This window comes from Meles meles, chromosome 17, assembly GCF_922984935.1.
Source record: "Meles meles chromosome 17, mMelMel3.1 paternal haplotype, whole genome shotgun sequence".
NCBI lineage: Eukaryota > Metazoa > Chordata > Mammalia > Carnivora > Mustelidae > Meles > Meles meles.
In genome coordinates, this window is record NC_060082.1 from 32,042,857 (window position 1) to 32,055,410 (window position 12,554).

General features: G+C 38.1%; 1 protein-coding gene across 2 annotated transcripts in view; it reads right to left on the bottom strand.

Annotated features, from left to right (window-relative positions):
* Positions 1-1,324: 1,324 nt before the first annotated feature.
* Positions 1,325-12,554, bottom strand: part of NEK7 (NIMA related kinase 7) — a 156,618-nt gene continuing 145,388 nt past the window's right edge. For both annotated transcript variants that reach the window (XM_045982741.1, XM_045982740.1), the window contains one exon: positions 1,325-3,807. In XM_045982741.1, the coding sequence (XP_045838697.1) occupies positions 3,697-3,807 (111 nt within the window). In that variant the 3' untranslated portion in view covers positions 1,325-3,696. The remainder of the gene's footprint in view (positions 3,808-12,554) is intronic.

The window sequence follows — 12,554 nt, forward strand, 5'->3', positions numbered from 1 at the left end:
TGATTTTACCCCATGAAGCTCTTTTGGCCTCAGCATTTCTAGATGCAGAAAGTAATCTTCACTTTTTTATGTGAAAAGAACATTCGAACTATTTCTAAGATTGCTAGCAGCATATTACGGTGACAGGAATGGAACAGGTTACCTGAATTTTGGACTCATAACTTTATAATCTGGGAAAACTTTTTTTCACCTTCTAACTCCTTTTATTTACTTCCTTCCTTTTTATTATTTATTTATTTAATATATAATGTATTATTTGCTTCAGGGGTACAGGTCTGTGAAAGCAGACTCCCTGTGAGCAAGGATTTCGATGCAGGACTGGATCCCAGGACCCTAGGAAAAGTTCCTTTTCTTATTCAAAGACAGAAAATAGGATGCCTGGGTGACCTTCGGCTCAGGTCATGATCCCAGGGTCCTGGGATCCAGCAGGGAGTCTGCTCTGTCCTCTTCTCCCTCTCCCTCTTTCCCTCCCCTTGCTTGTCCTCTCTCTTCCTCTGAGAAATAAATAAATAAAAATCTTAAAAAAAAAAAAAAAGACAGAAAATGATGTACTAAGAGAGTAGGAACATGTGGAGATGTACCTTAGTTTAATGCATATTTATTAAACTACTTCTTAGTGTCTGTCAGAGCTCCATTAGCACCCTCAACTGTTTCAATTCTTAGGCTTCTCCCAAAATGGTAACATCATGGAAATGAACAAGAGCTGTTTCTTCTGTAGGTTAAGTGAAATAAACAATGGCAGACTTTAGTGGGAAAAAAAAAAATCACAGATACATAAAAATTTTATTGTACCCATTTTTTAATTTTGTTTTTATTTATATTAGGATATTATACAATTTCCAAAGCTAACAACAGAATCTTTTTAGTATGTGTATTTGAAGCATAACAAAATAAAAGTATTTCACAAAAAAAGTCCATATTACAGTACTATTGAAATATGAGGCATAGGATAATTACGCATTTGTGGGTTATAAACATAATACATTCATTTTAAAGAAAAAACATTTAATATGAATAACATTTTGGTTAAAATAAATATCATGTAAATGTTAACAGCAACACCTGAAGTATATTGATACAAGAAAGGTGTTTTGTAATAGGGTACTATGTAAAATGGTAAAGCATTCATGAAATGGCTGTAACATCTTACTAAATTTACAAGCATTGCACATTGTTGAGCACTTTTATTTATACAGGGATACACTTCACCCACCATTCCTAAACCTCAGCATATAAAAACAGTTACCCCACATTTTCCTCTGGGGAACCGGTACCAAAGTCTAAATAAAGTTTAGAATCAGATGTACCTTTCATTTTACTGTTTCCCAATTCAATTCATATGTTTTACTTAGTACAAAATTTACTTATAAACAGAAATATAAAGAGAATATTTCATAGGTGATTATAAAAATTAAAACTTCTAATCATCTTCATAATTCTTTGAAACGATCTCATTCAAAATTAAAACCTGTTGTTTACATAGTTGTTTCTTCAGGAAAAAAATATGAACACTAAGATAGGAAAAAGATACAATATCGAAAACAAAAAGTTTCCACTTTTAGAAAATAATAATGGATTTCCCTGATCATTAAATTCTTCCCAGCTATTTCCTTCTAACAAAGAGAGTCACTGAAAAGAAAAGCTTAAATTTTTGCTTAAAAGTCACTGGGAGAGGTTACACAAATGAATTTTAGGTTCATGTATTTTTCTAAAGATTGTAAGAAAAAGGAGATTATCTGTTCCAACCTCAGAACAATTTCCTCTCAATTATATTATAATAAAATGAACATGACACTAATGGTCAACAGAAATAACCTACTTACTCATCCTTCTGGAGAAAGTCTGTGATGCTCAGTGTAAAAGCTGTAGGTAACTGGAATCTGGTAAAAATGATGTATCTGGCCCTCATTTAAAGGACCACCCGGGCGTCCTCTGTCTATCCCAAGATAAAATTACCCTTCAGATACCACAACTGATTACATTTGGGGGGGGGTTATGCTTTTGCCCTTTATAAACCATTTTTAAAGTTTACAAATGACTTGAAAGTATTCAAACGACTAAGAAAAATACTTATATGAGAAGACAAAACAAGCGGTTACATCGGCTAAAGGTAGGTACACTCTAAACACGAGGTTTCCATGTTGGGAGGATTATCCATCCCAGGGTTCCAGGGTGGCCTGGTGTCTTTGAACGGTGACTGCCACTTGGCCTTTTGGCTTTCACAATTCTGTGACGAACGGGTCACCACTAACATGAAGGCACTCAGGGAAAACTCATCTCCACAACAGCATTTACTAAACTCTGCCCATGTCCTTAAACAAAATGAAGCGTTACCATCTCTGTCATCTTCATGCATGAATACAGTACTTGGCTTAAAAGCTTCTCAACAGAAATGTTAATCTCACAAAAATTCTGGCTGTGGTAATGGCCAGTTTTCATTACTTTAAACATATTCTAAAATTACAACCTTGTCAAATGAACTGAAACTGTATCAACATTCACAGGTACAATGCAACACACATCCTTTCTTCCTCTCTGACAAAATACACGCATACAGGGTGGCCCAATTTTATAAAAGTTAAAAAAAAAGTTTTTAATCCAGGAAAAGTATTGGTATACCAAATATTTTTTAAAGGGTATTATGTTCTCAGAAAATCTGAAACATAATGGGTAAGATGCACATACAATATAAATAAAAAAGTAACTTGAAGAATACAAAAAAATTTCTGAAGGGGACCAATCAGAACTTCAATAAAATCTATGTGTAAAAACACATGCTTACACTATAGTGTACAATTATGAAGTGAGAATTTAAATTTATAAAGAACTTGAAATATAGTACTGCAAGATTATTCAAAGATTTTTCAAATGTACAAACAATAATAAAAACACAAAAAAAGCCTCAGGCAATGTGCAACTTTCAAAATTACTATCACACCAGCCAAACAAATCCTTAACCACGTTTAAAATGGATTCATTTATACCATTTTAATGCAAAAAGACTATCAGAGAGATTAAAACAAAATAAAGCAAAGAGCTCTTCAGTGTCTGACTCACATTTTGTCCCCCAATTTTTTCACATTTAAGAGTTGCCCTTTGAATGTATAAGCTAAGAATTTTAAGTGTTTCTCAAACAGTTTATGTCTACATTTATCTTAAGAATTATATTTGAAAGCTACAATGCTAAGAACTAAAACACATACTTCAAACTTTTAAGAATAAAATAATCACAAAAGTTCACAATTGTGTTAATCTCCAATGTCCATAAATGACAAAAAAGCAAACAAGTCGTGTGCTCAGATACTCTTCCTCAGGTTCCAAGTCTATCTTGATGAGTGCCAAGCTGCACCTTCAACATTTGGCACTGAGAGTCTATCTGAACACAATTCATCAGCAAAAAGGAAAACAAAACAAAACAACAACAACTAAATAATTCTTAAAAGCTTTAGCCATTAAAAACCATTAAGTTTCATTTACTCTCCTAACATGCAACCTGACGATCCAAAGTCATTTGGGGTTTGCAAGAAGGTAACTTAAGCTGGTACAAAATGAAGCTTATATGAAAACTGGTTAAGGATTCAAAGCACATTAGCTCTGAAAGACTCATCTTAACACCCAGACGAAAACGGGGAGGTATGATTTGCACAAAAATACTTTAAATTATTTTGGTTGTATTCTTCATGATCTTCCACGTATTTAGCTGCTAGCGGTGCATGCGTGCATCCTCTTGGCTACATCATAAACGTAGGTGATGTCTGGTCGCTTCTCTGGATCTGGACTGATGCACATATTCACTAACTGTCGTAGCTACAGAGGAAGAAAATAAAAGACACTTTAAAATACCATTTCAGGGGTGCCCGGGGGGCTCAGATGGTTGAGCGTCAGTCTTCGGCTCAGGTCATGATCCTGGGGTCCTGGGATCGAGCCCCAAGTCGGGGCCTGCTTCTCCCTCTCCCTCTGCCTGCCATTCCCCCTGCTTGTGCTGTCCCTGGGGCAAATGAATAAAATCTTTAAATAAATAAATAAATAACCATTTCAGTTAATTATTGAAAATAGTCTGGCTAGATATAGATTTACAAGGAAGTACATTTTCTGACTAGTCATATGTGGAATTTGGGAATCAAAACAAATGAGCAAAGGAAAAAAAAAAAAAAGACAAACCAAGAAACAAACTGTTAAACTACAGAGAATACTGATCGGGAGGTTGGTGGGGGAATGGGCAAAATCAGTGAAGGAGATTAAAGCTCATTTATGATGAGCACTAAGTAACACAGGGAATTGCTGAATCACTGTACTGTACACCTGAACTAATGTAACACTGTACGTTAACTATACTGGAATGAGAATGAAAAAACCTAAAAAAAAAAAAAGAATATATATGACTGCTATCAATGATTTTATAATTAGTTGAAGTCTAAGAAGTATGTATAATCATTGGTGAGTGTTAAGGTCAAGCAAAAAGTTCTGTCTGTACTCAGAGGCTTTAAAATTTTACTATTTTTCAAAGAAGTTTATCCTGGGTGGCTCAGTGGGTCAAGCCTCTGCCTTCAGCTCAGGTCATGGTCTCAGGGTCCTGGGATCGAGTCCCGCATCCGGCTCTCTGCTCAGCAGGGAACCTGCTTTCCCACCCCCCCCACCCTCTGCCTGCCTCTCTGTCTCCTTGTGATCTCTCTCTTTCAAATAAATAAATAAAATCTTAAAAAAAAAAAAGCTTATCAGAAGACAATAGTCATAAAGGACAACAGGTTTTTATCACTAAGGCTCCAAATTAACTGTAGATATCTACACATTTATTTAATCTAGAATGTATTACATTAGCCTTGATATTAAATTTAAATTTTTATAATTATATACCATGTATCTACAGATCTAAGTTTATATGAGGCATAGGGTAGATGGCTATCATATGCACTTATCATAAATCATTTTATATAAATATAAAATGTTTTTATTAGTCTCCTATTAAAGAAAAAGTCCTCTTCTAAACTAAGAATAATAAATTACAAGCGAGGTAAATTATGAATTTATTTGTATCCCAGTCCCAACCCTCAACTGCATGAAGCAGTATCAGCATCGTCACTTTACAGAGAGCTGAAGTTCACTGACTTATTTACGTTACAGAAAATAAGCACACCTCAATGCATGGGGAGAAAAATATCCTTCGGTCTGGTCCTAGAGCCAGTGAGTCGAAGTATATGGGATTTCACTCTCCATTGCAATTGCATCAGTTGATGACACTAGGTGCCTTCGTAGCACTGTGTGTGTGATCTCTCACAGCTGATAAGCCAAATGAAGAGGAAGAGCCAGATTCTTTGGCTTTTTAAGTATGTCTTGAGGAATAACTTAGATATTTTGAAAACTTGCACTAATTCTTTCTGGCCAGTTATTAGCATGCAGTAAATATTAATGATAATATTACATCCACTGAGAGGGTCTGAGAATTTCAATTTATATTCCTTGTAATGCAGCAGACAATAGCATTGAAAATCCTCAAGGGGTACAGCAAATCCACAAGGCATTTTATCATGGCGATCTGAGAGAAATTTAAATCAGAAAGAGGCTGGCATTTTATCCATTAAAATTAAAACAAATACATCCAATTATACACAGTACAGAAAGCAGCAGGAAAAACATTTATAATGATACTTGTATTTAAAAGATAATGTGTTCTAAGAGGTTACCTAGTTGTCAAGACATTTTGTTTAGAGATAAAAATGACAAAAGCAGCAGGAAAGATGACAGAAAAAGATAACGGTAGTACAAAAATTCATTCCATTTAACCAGAATACACGTAGATGTAATGGCAATTTTTGACTGAATAAAACTACCACATCCTTCAAACCAGTCCAGAAGCCGCCTCTTCCCAGCCTGATAGGCCAGAATGGGGTGATACTTCCAACCTGCTGTAGCAAATGGTCCTCTAGTTCTCCAGCCCGGAGGAGAAAGTCCCCAAGATTAAAGATAGATGGATATAAATTTAATTGATGAGGACAAAGACTCTCTGGCTCCCCAAAGCCGAAGATGAGAACCAGATGTAATCAAGAGGAGGAGAAGTCAACAACACAGTAAATGGAGAGGGAGTGAGGACAGCGGCTGAACCACCACGTTGAACCCCCGCCTTTGGGACAGCCTTCCTAAGGGCTGACAGGAGACTCAGAAACGCTACGGCAGACAGAGCCAGGCCAATACTGCATTTGCTCTTCAACTTTCTCACGTGGACTGATTTCCATCTGAAGAGTAGTTCATTGTGTCATCAAGATTTATCTTGTCCGAAGAAGTTTCTAACAAGTCACGTAGTACAAAATCATATACAATATAAAACAGGTATACCTCAGTATATTTATGAATCAAATAATCTGTTGATCATTTTTTCCCTAAATTGTTACCTAATAAACAAGTTGATAAAATACGGAAACAAGATCCTATAAAATTAAAAGATGCTTGAGTAGTGATCCTCACTCATCTAGAATAGAGCATTATGCTGGCATCTGAGGACGCTGAGGGTAAATCACAGTGAAGAACCAGCCCAGACAGGAAGGCCTATTGTCTAGGAAAGAAGTGAGAGATTGACTCATTCTCCTTCCTGGCAGTCTGACCCTTCTTTCCTTTCTGCCTCTCCCTTCTCCATTTATTCATTCATTCAGTAAAATCTTATTGAGCATTTATTATGCACCAGATACTTTATTAAGTAGTACAGATAAAGCAATAAATGAAATACACATGATACCTGCCTTTGTGCCACTGACAATCTAGTGGGGGAAGAAAGACTGACAAATGTGAGACTGAGGAAACCATATTAACTAATTCTCTTATAACTACAAAGTGATAGGTATCTCAAGAGGTATTTGTGAGATAGTTAGAGGCAAAAAGACTGTAGATGGCCGCCCGGAAGAGACAATCATTACTTTCCTCTTCTCCTTCCATCTGCCTAACTCCGAGTTGTTTCACCTCATTCACTGAGGATATCTAGCTGACTGTATTCTTCACCCCAAGTACAACAACCACATCTTTGGTCACTCTGATGCCCACTTGGATCCTCTATCCAAAACAAACTTCTTGACTACCTGGCCTTAATCTTCACTTTTACTCTATTTTAGTCTCTGCCTCCCGGGGGCACAACCTAAGCTTTACAATGTCCTGTGTTGCGTAATAAATGTGGACACAAGTCCCTGTCCTTCCAGGACACCTGTCCCCCAATATGGTTGTGCTTTGATTTGAGACCCTTTCCAATACCTTTCCTCTTCATCAATCATTGGCTTCTGGACTTACGTCATTCATTTCCAGGCTAGACCTCACAGTACAATCCTTTAACAACCTCTTTGGCAGCAACATTAATAATCCTTTATCTTTTCATAGTATCAACCCTGACAATTGTTCTCTTTGCTTTTCTACCAGGATGTGAAGGACTGCTGGAGAAGATCGCAACTCCATATAATCCGGAGGCACCAGATTCATGGTTCCAACTGCAGCTGGACCTTAAAAGCTGTTCTGTAATCCAAATGTTTTGCCCGTTCAACTCCTTTTCCCACAATGGCTAACCTCAACCTTCACTAATCCATAGGCACCAGCCTCAATTCTTTCTCCCCTAGGTCCTGCTTCCTACTTCACAGAGAAAAATCAACACTGTTAGGTTTAAACTTTCCTCAGTATCTCAACCTACCTTGTCAATATCTGGTCATTATCATCTCTGTTTTATCATCAGAAGAATATTTTTTTCTTACTACTCTCAATTCTATCACTGGTATCTCTTCCAAGAGATGATACATTATATACCATTATACATCAGCACCTGAAATACAGTTGACTGTGAATGTCTAATGTGTGAATATTCAGTCTGTTATTACTTTTCCGTATTTCTAACCTCTCCTCATTTGTTGACTGTTTCATCATAGTCTGTAAGTATAGCCAAGTTTCGCTTCCTAACCAGTGCCCCATCTAATGTATTTGCTCTATAGTCAAATTTCTTTGGGGTGGGGGGGAAAAAACCCACGATACTTACTACATCAACTTCCTTAATCTACTTATTTAAGCCAACTATAATCACTTTTTCATCTCCTCCACCCCCCAAGATCATTTCACTGAAATCGTTTTGGCAAAGGTTAGCAGTATTTCCCATTTGCTAAATCTGATGAACTCTTTCCTGTTTACCTCTTCGCACTGGTACTCGACCTTTCTGCAGAGCCAGTGCTTCTGATCACAGCCTTGCTGGGTACTGCTCCTCCTCTGGGTCCAACACACCATACCGGTTCTCCTCTCACTTCCCTGAATTTCCTTCCTTTGTAGGTTTATCTTCCTCTGGCAATCCCTCTACTGTCAGTGTGTTCCGAGGTTCATTTCTTTCCTCTTCTATTTTCTCCCTCTACCTTCTTATCCTACACAACTTTATTTATTCCCCTGGCTTTAATAATCACCAACACAACACGCTGAGGAACACACACACACACATATGTATCTTCAGGCCAGACCTCTTCATGGGCTCTATTCACATATCTCCGCCTGGCTTCTGAGCATACCTATCTCCAAATACCTCATATTAAACATGTCTGGAACTGAGATCTTATATTTTTTCTCCCCAAACCAGTTCTATCTTGGCAGTACCTCCAATTTCTCAAGCCAGAAATCTGAAATTCATACAAGACACTTCCTCATACTTCTTCCCCTTGGCCCAACAATCATCTACCGAGTCTTACTGTTTCCTGACTGTATTTCTTCTTGCCTTAGGCTCCACTGCTTACACTCAAGGGATAATCTTCCAACTGACAGCTTTACCTCCAGTTTCTTCCAATCTCCCTAGCACTGCCGGTAAGCACCAAGCTGACCACAGTTCAACGTTAGGCACTTCAATGGCTTCCCACTGCCCTCTAGAAAGTCTAACCATTGGCATGGTATATTATGGGATTCTAACATCTGGCTCTTGCTTACCTTTCCAGCCTCACATTTAGCCCCAAACCCCTCCTCCCTCCAACCCCACTCTACACTCTAATGATAATAAAGCACTCAGTTCTGTGTTCATTCACCAAACTGTTTTATGCCCTGAATCTTTATGTATGTTGCGTCTCTGCTTATAAAGACTACCTCGAAATCCCCCGCTCTTGCCCGTCACCTACTCATTCTCCAGAGACTTTCTTAACAACTCTATACACACACACACACACACATGCAGGCTGAGGCTTGAACTCACGACCCTGAGATCAAAACCTGAGCTAAGATCATGAGATGGACGCTTCACTGACTGAGCCATCCAGGCGCCATCCATATCTTAGTATTTTCTATTTGTTTTCCATCATACCCTTCACATACTTTTTTTTTTTGAGGTATAACTGACATTAACATTATATTAGTTTCAGGTGTTTGCACACTTTAATTAAAGCCTTTCTACCACTTCATTATTGTCCTTCATTTACTATGTGTCTCCTATTAAACTGAGAGACCTGGAAGATGGATATTATATGAACAGTAAGTGCTCACCAACAGGTTAAGTGAAAGAATGAATGGGTAACTTCTGAGTGAGGGAAAAGGGAATGGTTTTGTGGTTGTGGCAACTGACCAAAAGTCCAAAGCATGAACACAGTTTTGACATAAAATGGTACAGAAAATTCCAAGCAGAGTAATGGACTGAACAAAGGTGCTGAGCCAAAGAAAGTGTGAGGTGTGTAAAAGCAGTGGCCAGTACTTCTGCATGCCTGGGAGCAAGCAACAGGGACGAAATGTCAAACTGAGGCTAAATAAGGTAAAGGTTTAAGGAGTTTACAATCTATTGCTACGAGCAACAGGAAGTCAGTACTTAAGCCAGGAGGCAGAGGTCACTAAAGGTGCACTTCAGTACAATATTTTCTTGGAATAGTCAAAAACAGAGCAAAAACAGAGCAATGCCAGCAGAATGCTCAAAGTTGCCCTAAGATTTCAGGCAAGAAATACTGTTCACCGGAAGTTTCCATCAGGGTATGTGAAAGGACATTGTGTCCTCTAACAGAAGTACGCGACAAAGAAAGAAGATTGGCTTTGCAGAGGCAACGGGGACACTAAGTTTTGAAGGTATCACCTGTGAGGTACTCACATATTGCAACCTGGGTAGAACTGTGAATTCCTGAATTTGGTGTTTAATTCTGTATCTATCTCTAGATAACTGAATTCTATATATTACATAATTTTTGACTCTACCCATATTAAGATCATGAAGATAGAGGAGACAGCTTTAGTGAAAACTTATTAACCTATCTTGAACATAGTTTTGCTTTGTATGGTTCTCTTAAATATTCATGTATTAATCAGTCTTACTTAATGGCAGGTATCATTCTGGATTTTTAAAAATCCTATATTTATATAGCATTTCATATTTCACAAAATCTTCCATATCCTTTTATTTATTTATTTAAGATTTTATTTATTTGAGAGAGAGCATAAATAGGTAAGGAGCAGAGGGAGAAGCAGGTTCCCCACTGAACAGGGAGCCTGATGCAGGGTTGATCCTGGGTTGAGTTGAAGGCAGACACCCAACTGACTGAACCACCCAGGTGCCCCCCATATCCTTTTATTTTTAAAGTGTTGTAATCTCTCATAACAATCTCAATTTAGAGGAAAAAAACCCAAGAGCCAATTAAAAAATTAATGGTGAAACCCAAACTGGAACCAAGTCATTTGATTTTTAATGCAGGCCTTTTCCACTTCCCATTGTTGAGAGCTTACTTACTTTTATCTAACTTGCAGGCCTTTTCCCATTGTTGAGAGCTTACTTACTTTTATCTAACTTGGCCTTTTGGTTTGAGTTCCTCATAATGCCTAATACAGCTCTGCATATATAATGATTTCTCAGTAACACTAACTGGTTGAGTTTCAAAGCATTACCACTATAGAGGGGTATCACTTAGTCTGAGGTATTATCTGAGTTCCGATCAAGAGGGATGCATTACCGAATGCATTACTAGGTATCAACAGAAGTACCAGTTATGTGGTGGCCATCACAGAGTAGAGAACGCAGACTCCCAGGTAGTTCATTCAAATTCTCAGAGGCTGGTCTGACTTTCATCCAATGAACACAGTGGTGAGATGCCTTAGCTTTAATCAACGGTGTCAAAGCTGAATTGCTGTTTGTTTCCCCTTAGGAAAATCAGCAGCATAGAATCCATCACTTTCAGTCCTTATCAAAGAATGTTGTATTGAATATTGAAAATTGAAAAATCTGAATGTTCGAAGATTACTGAAAGGTATGCTACATAGCCTTATCAAACTCCTCTAAGAAAATGAAAATTTAGGGAAGACTCTGTGTATCTTTATATAGACAAGACTCTGTTCATCTTTATAACTTTGGATAATCTTAGCTTTACCCTTTAACCAAATTGGGCCACCAGAAGCTGCACAATGGTTCACCTTTCCAAAGCCATGCTTTAATGCTTGCTTTTGGCTTTTATCAAATATTACATAGGTATTTTCTGTATAGTTGCTATTAAAGACACTGCCTGGTACATTACTCACAGATAGCTTCTAAGAGACATTTCTTTCTTTCTTTCTTTTTTAAAGATTTTATTCATTTATTTGACAGAGAGAGAGAGAGAGATCACAAACAGGTGGACCAGCAGGCAGAGGGAGAAGCAGGCTACCTGTCGAGCAGAGAGCCTGATGTGGGGCTTGATCCCATGACGAGGGCCAAAGGCAGACACCTAACTAACTGAGCTACCCAGGTGACCCTTATACGAGATATTTCTATTATAATTCAGTAGGAGAAAACTCTGCCTTCTCTGAGGAACTGGTATATTTTCTCCTTAAAATCAGAAACAACCCTTTGAGCCCTGACAGAAAGGAAGCAGTAACTAGATGAACAGCTCAACCAGGGCAACTCTGGGGCCAGGAAGCTAGGTGTGCCTACATTCTCTTTTATCCTTGGTTCTGAATTTGTACTTCCATTTCTATTTCAATAACTTGTTAAGTCATGTATTTTTTTCATTTATTTTTAAAATTTTTTTTAAAAGATCATATTTGAGAGAGAGAGCACAATGGACGGAGTAGCAGAGGGAGAGGGAGAAGCAGACTCCCTGCTGAACAGAGAGCCTGACATGGGGCTCGATCCCGGGATCCTGGTCTGGGATCATGACCTGAGCCAAAGACAGACGTTAACGGACTGAGTCACCCAGGTGCCCCAAGTCATGTCTTTCACTGTGAGGTACCTCAAATCCTTTTTTTTTTTTTTAAAGATTTTATTTATCCATTTGACAGACAGACATCACAAGTAGGCAGAGAGGCAGGCAGAGAGAGAGAGGAGGAAGCAGGCTCCCTGCTGAGCAGAGAGCCCGATGTGAGGCTCGATCCCAGGACCCTGGGATCATGACCTGAGCCGAAGGCAGAGGTTTTAACCCACTGAGCCACCCAGGCGCCCCCTCAAATCGTTTTTGAAAAAAAGGCAGATTGTGACAGAAAATGGGAGATTCTTAACTGGATGCAGTTTTCCTTGATACTGGCTGTTCTAAAGATACATTTAAATAGACTCATTAATGTGGTGGAGGAAAAATCAGCTACAATAGTCTTTGGCAATGTAAAGGGGGAAAAAAAATCACAACATA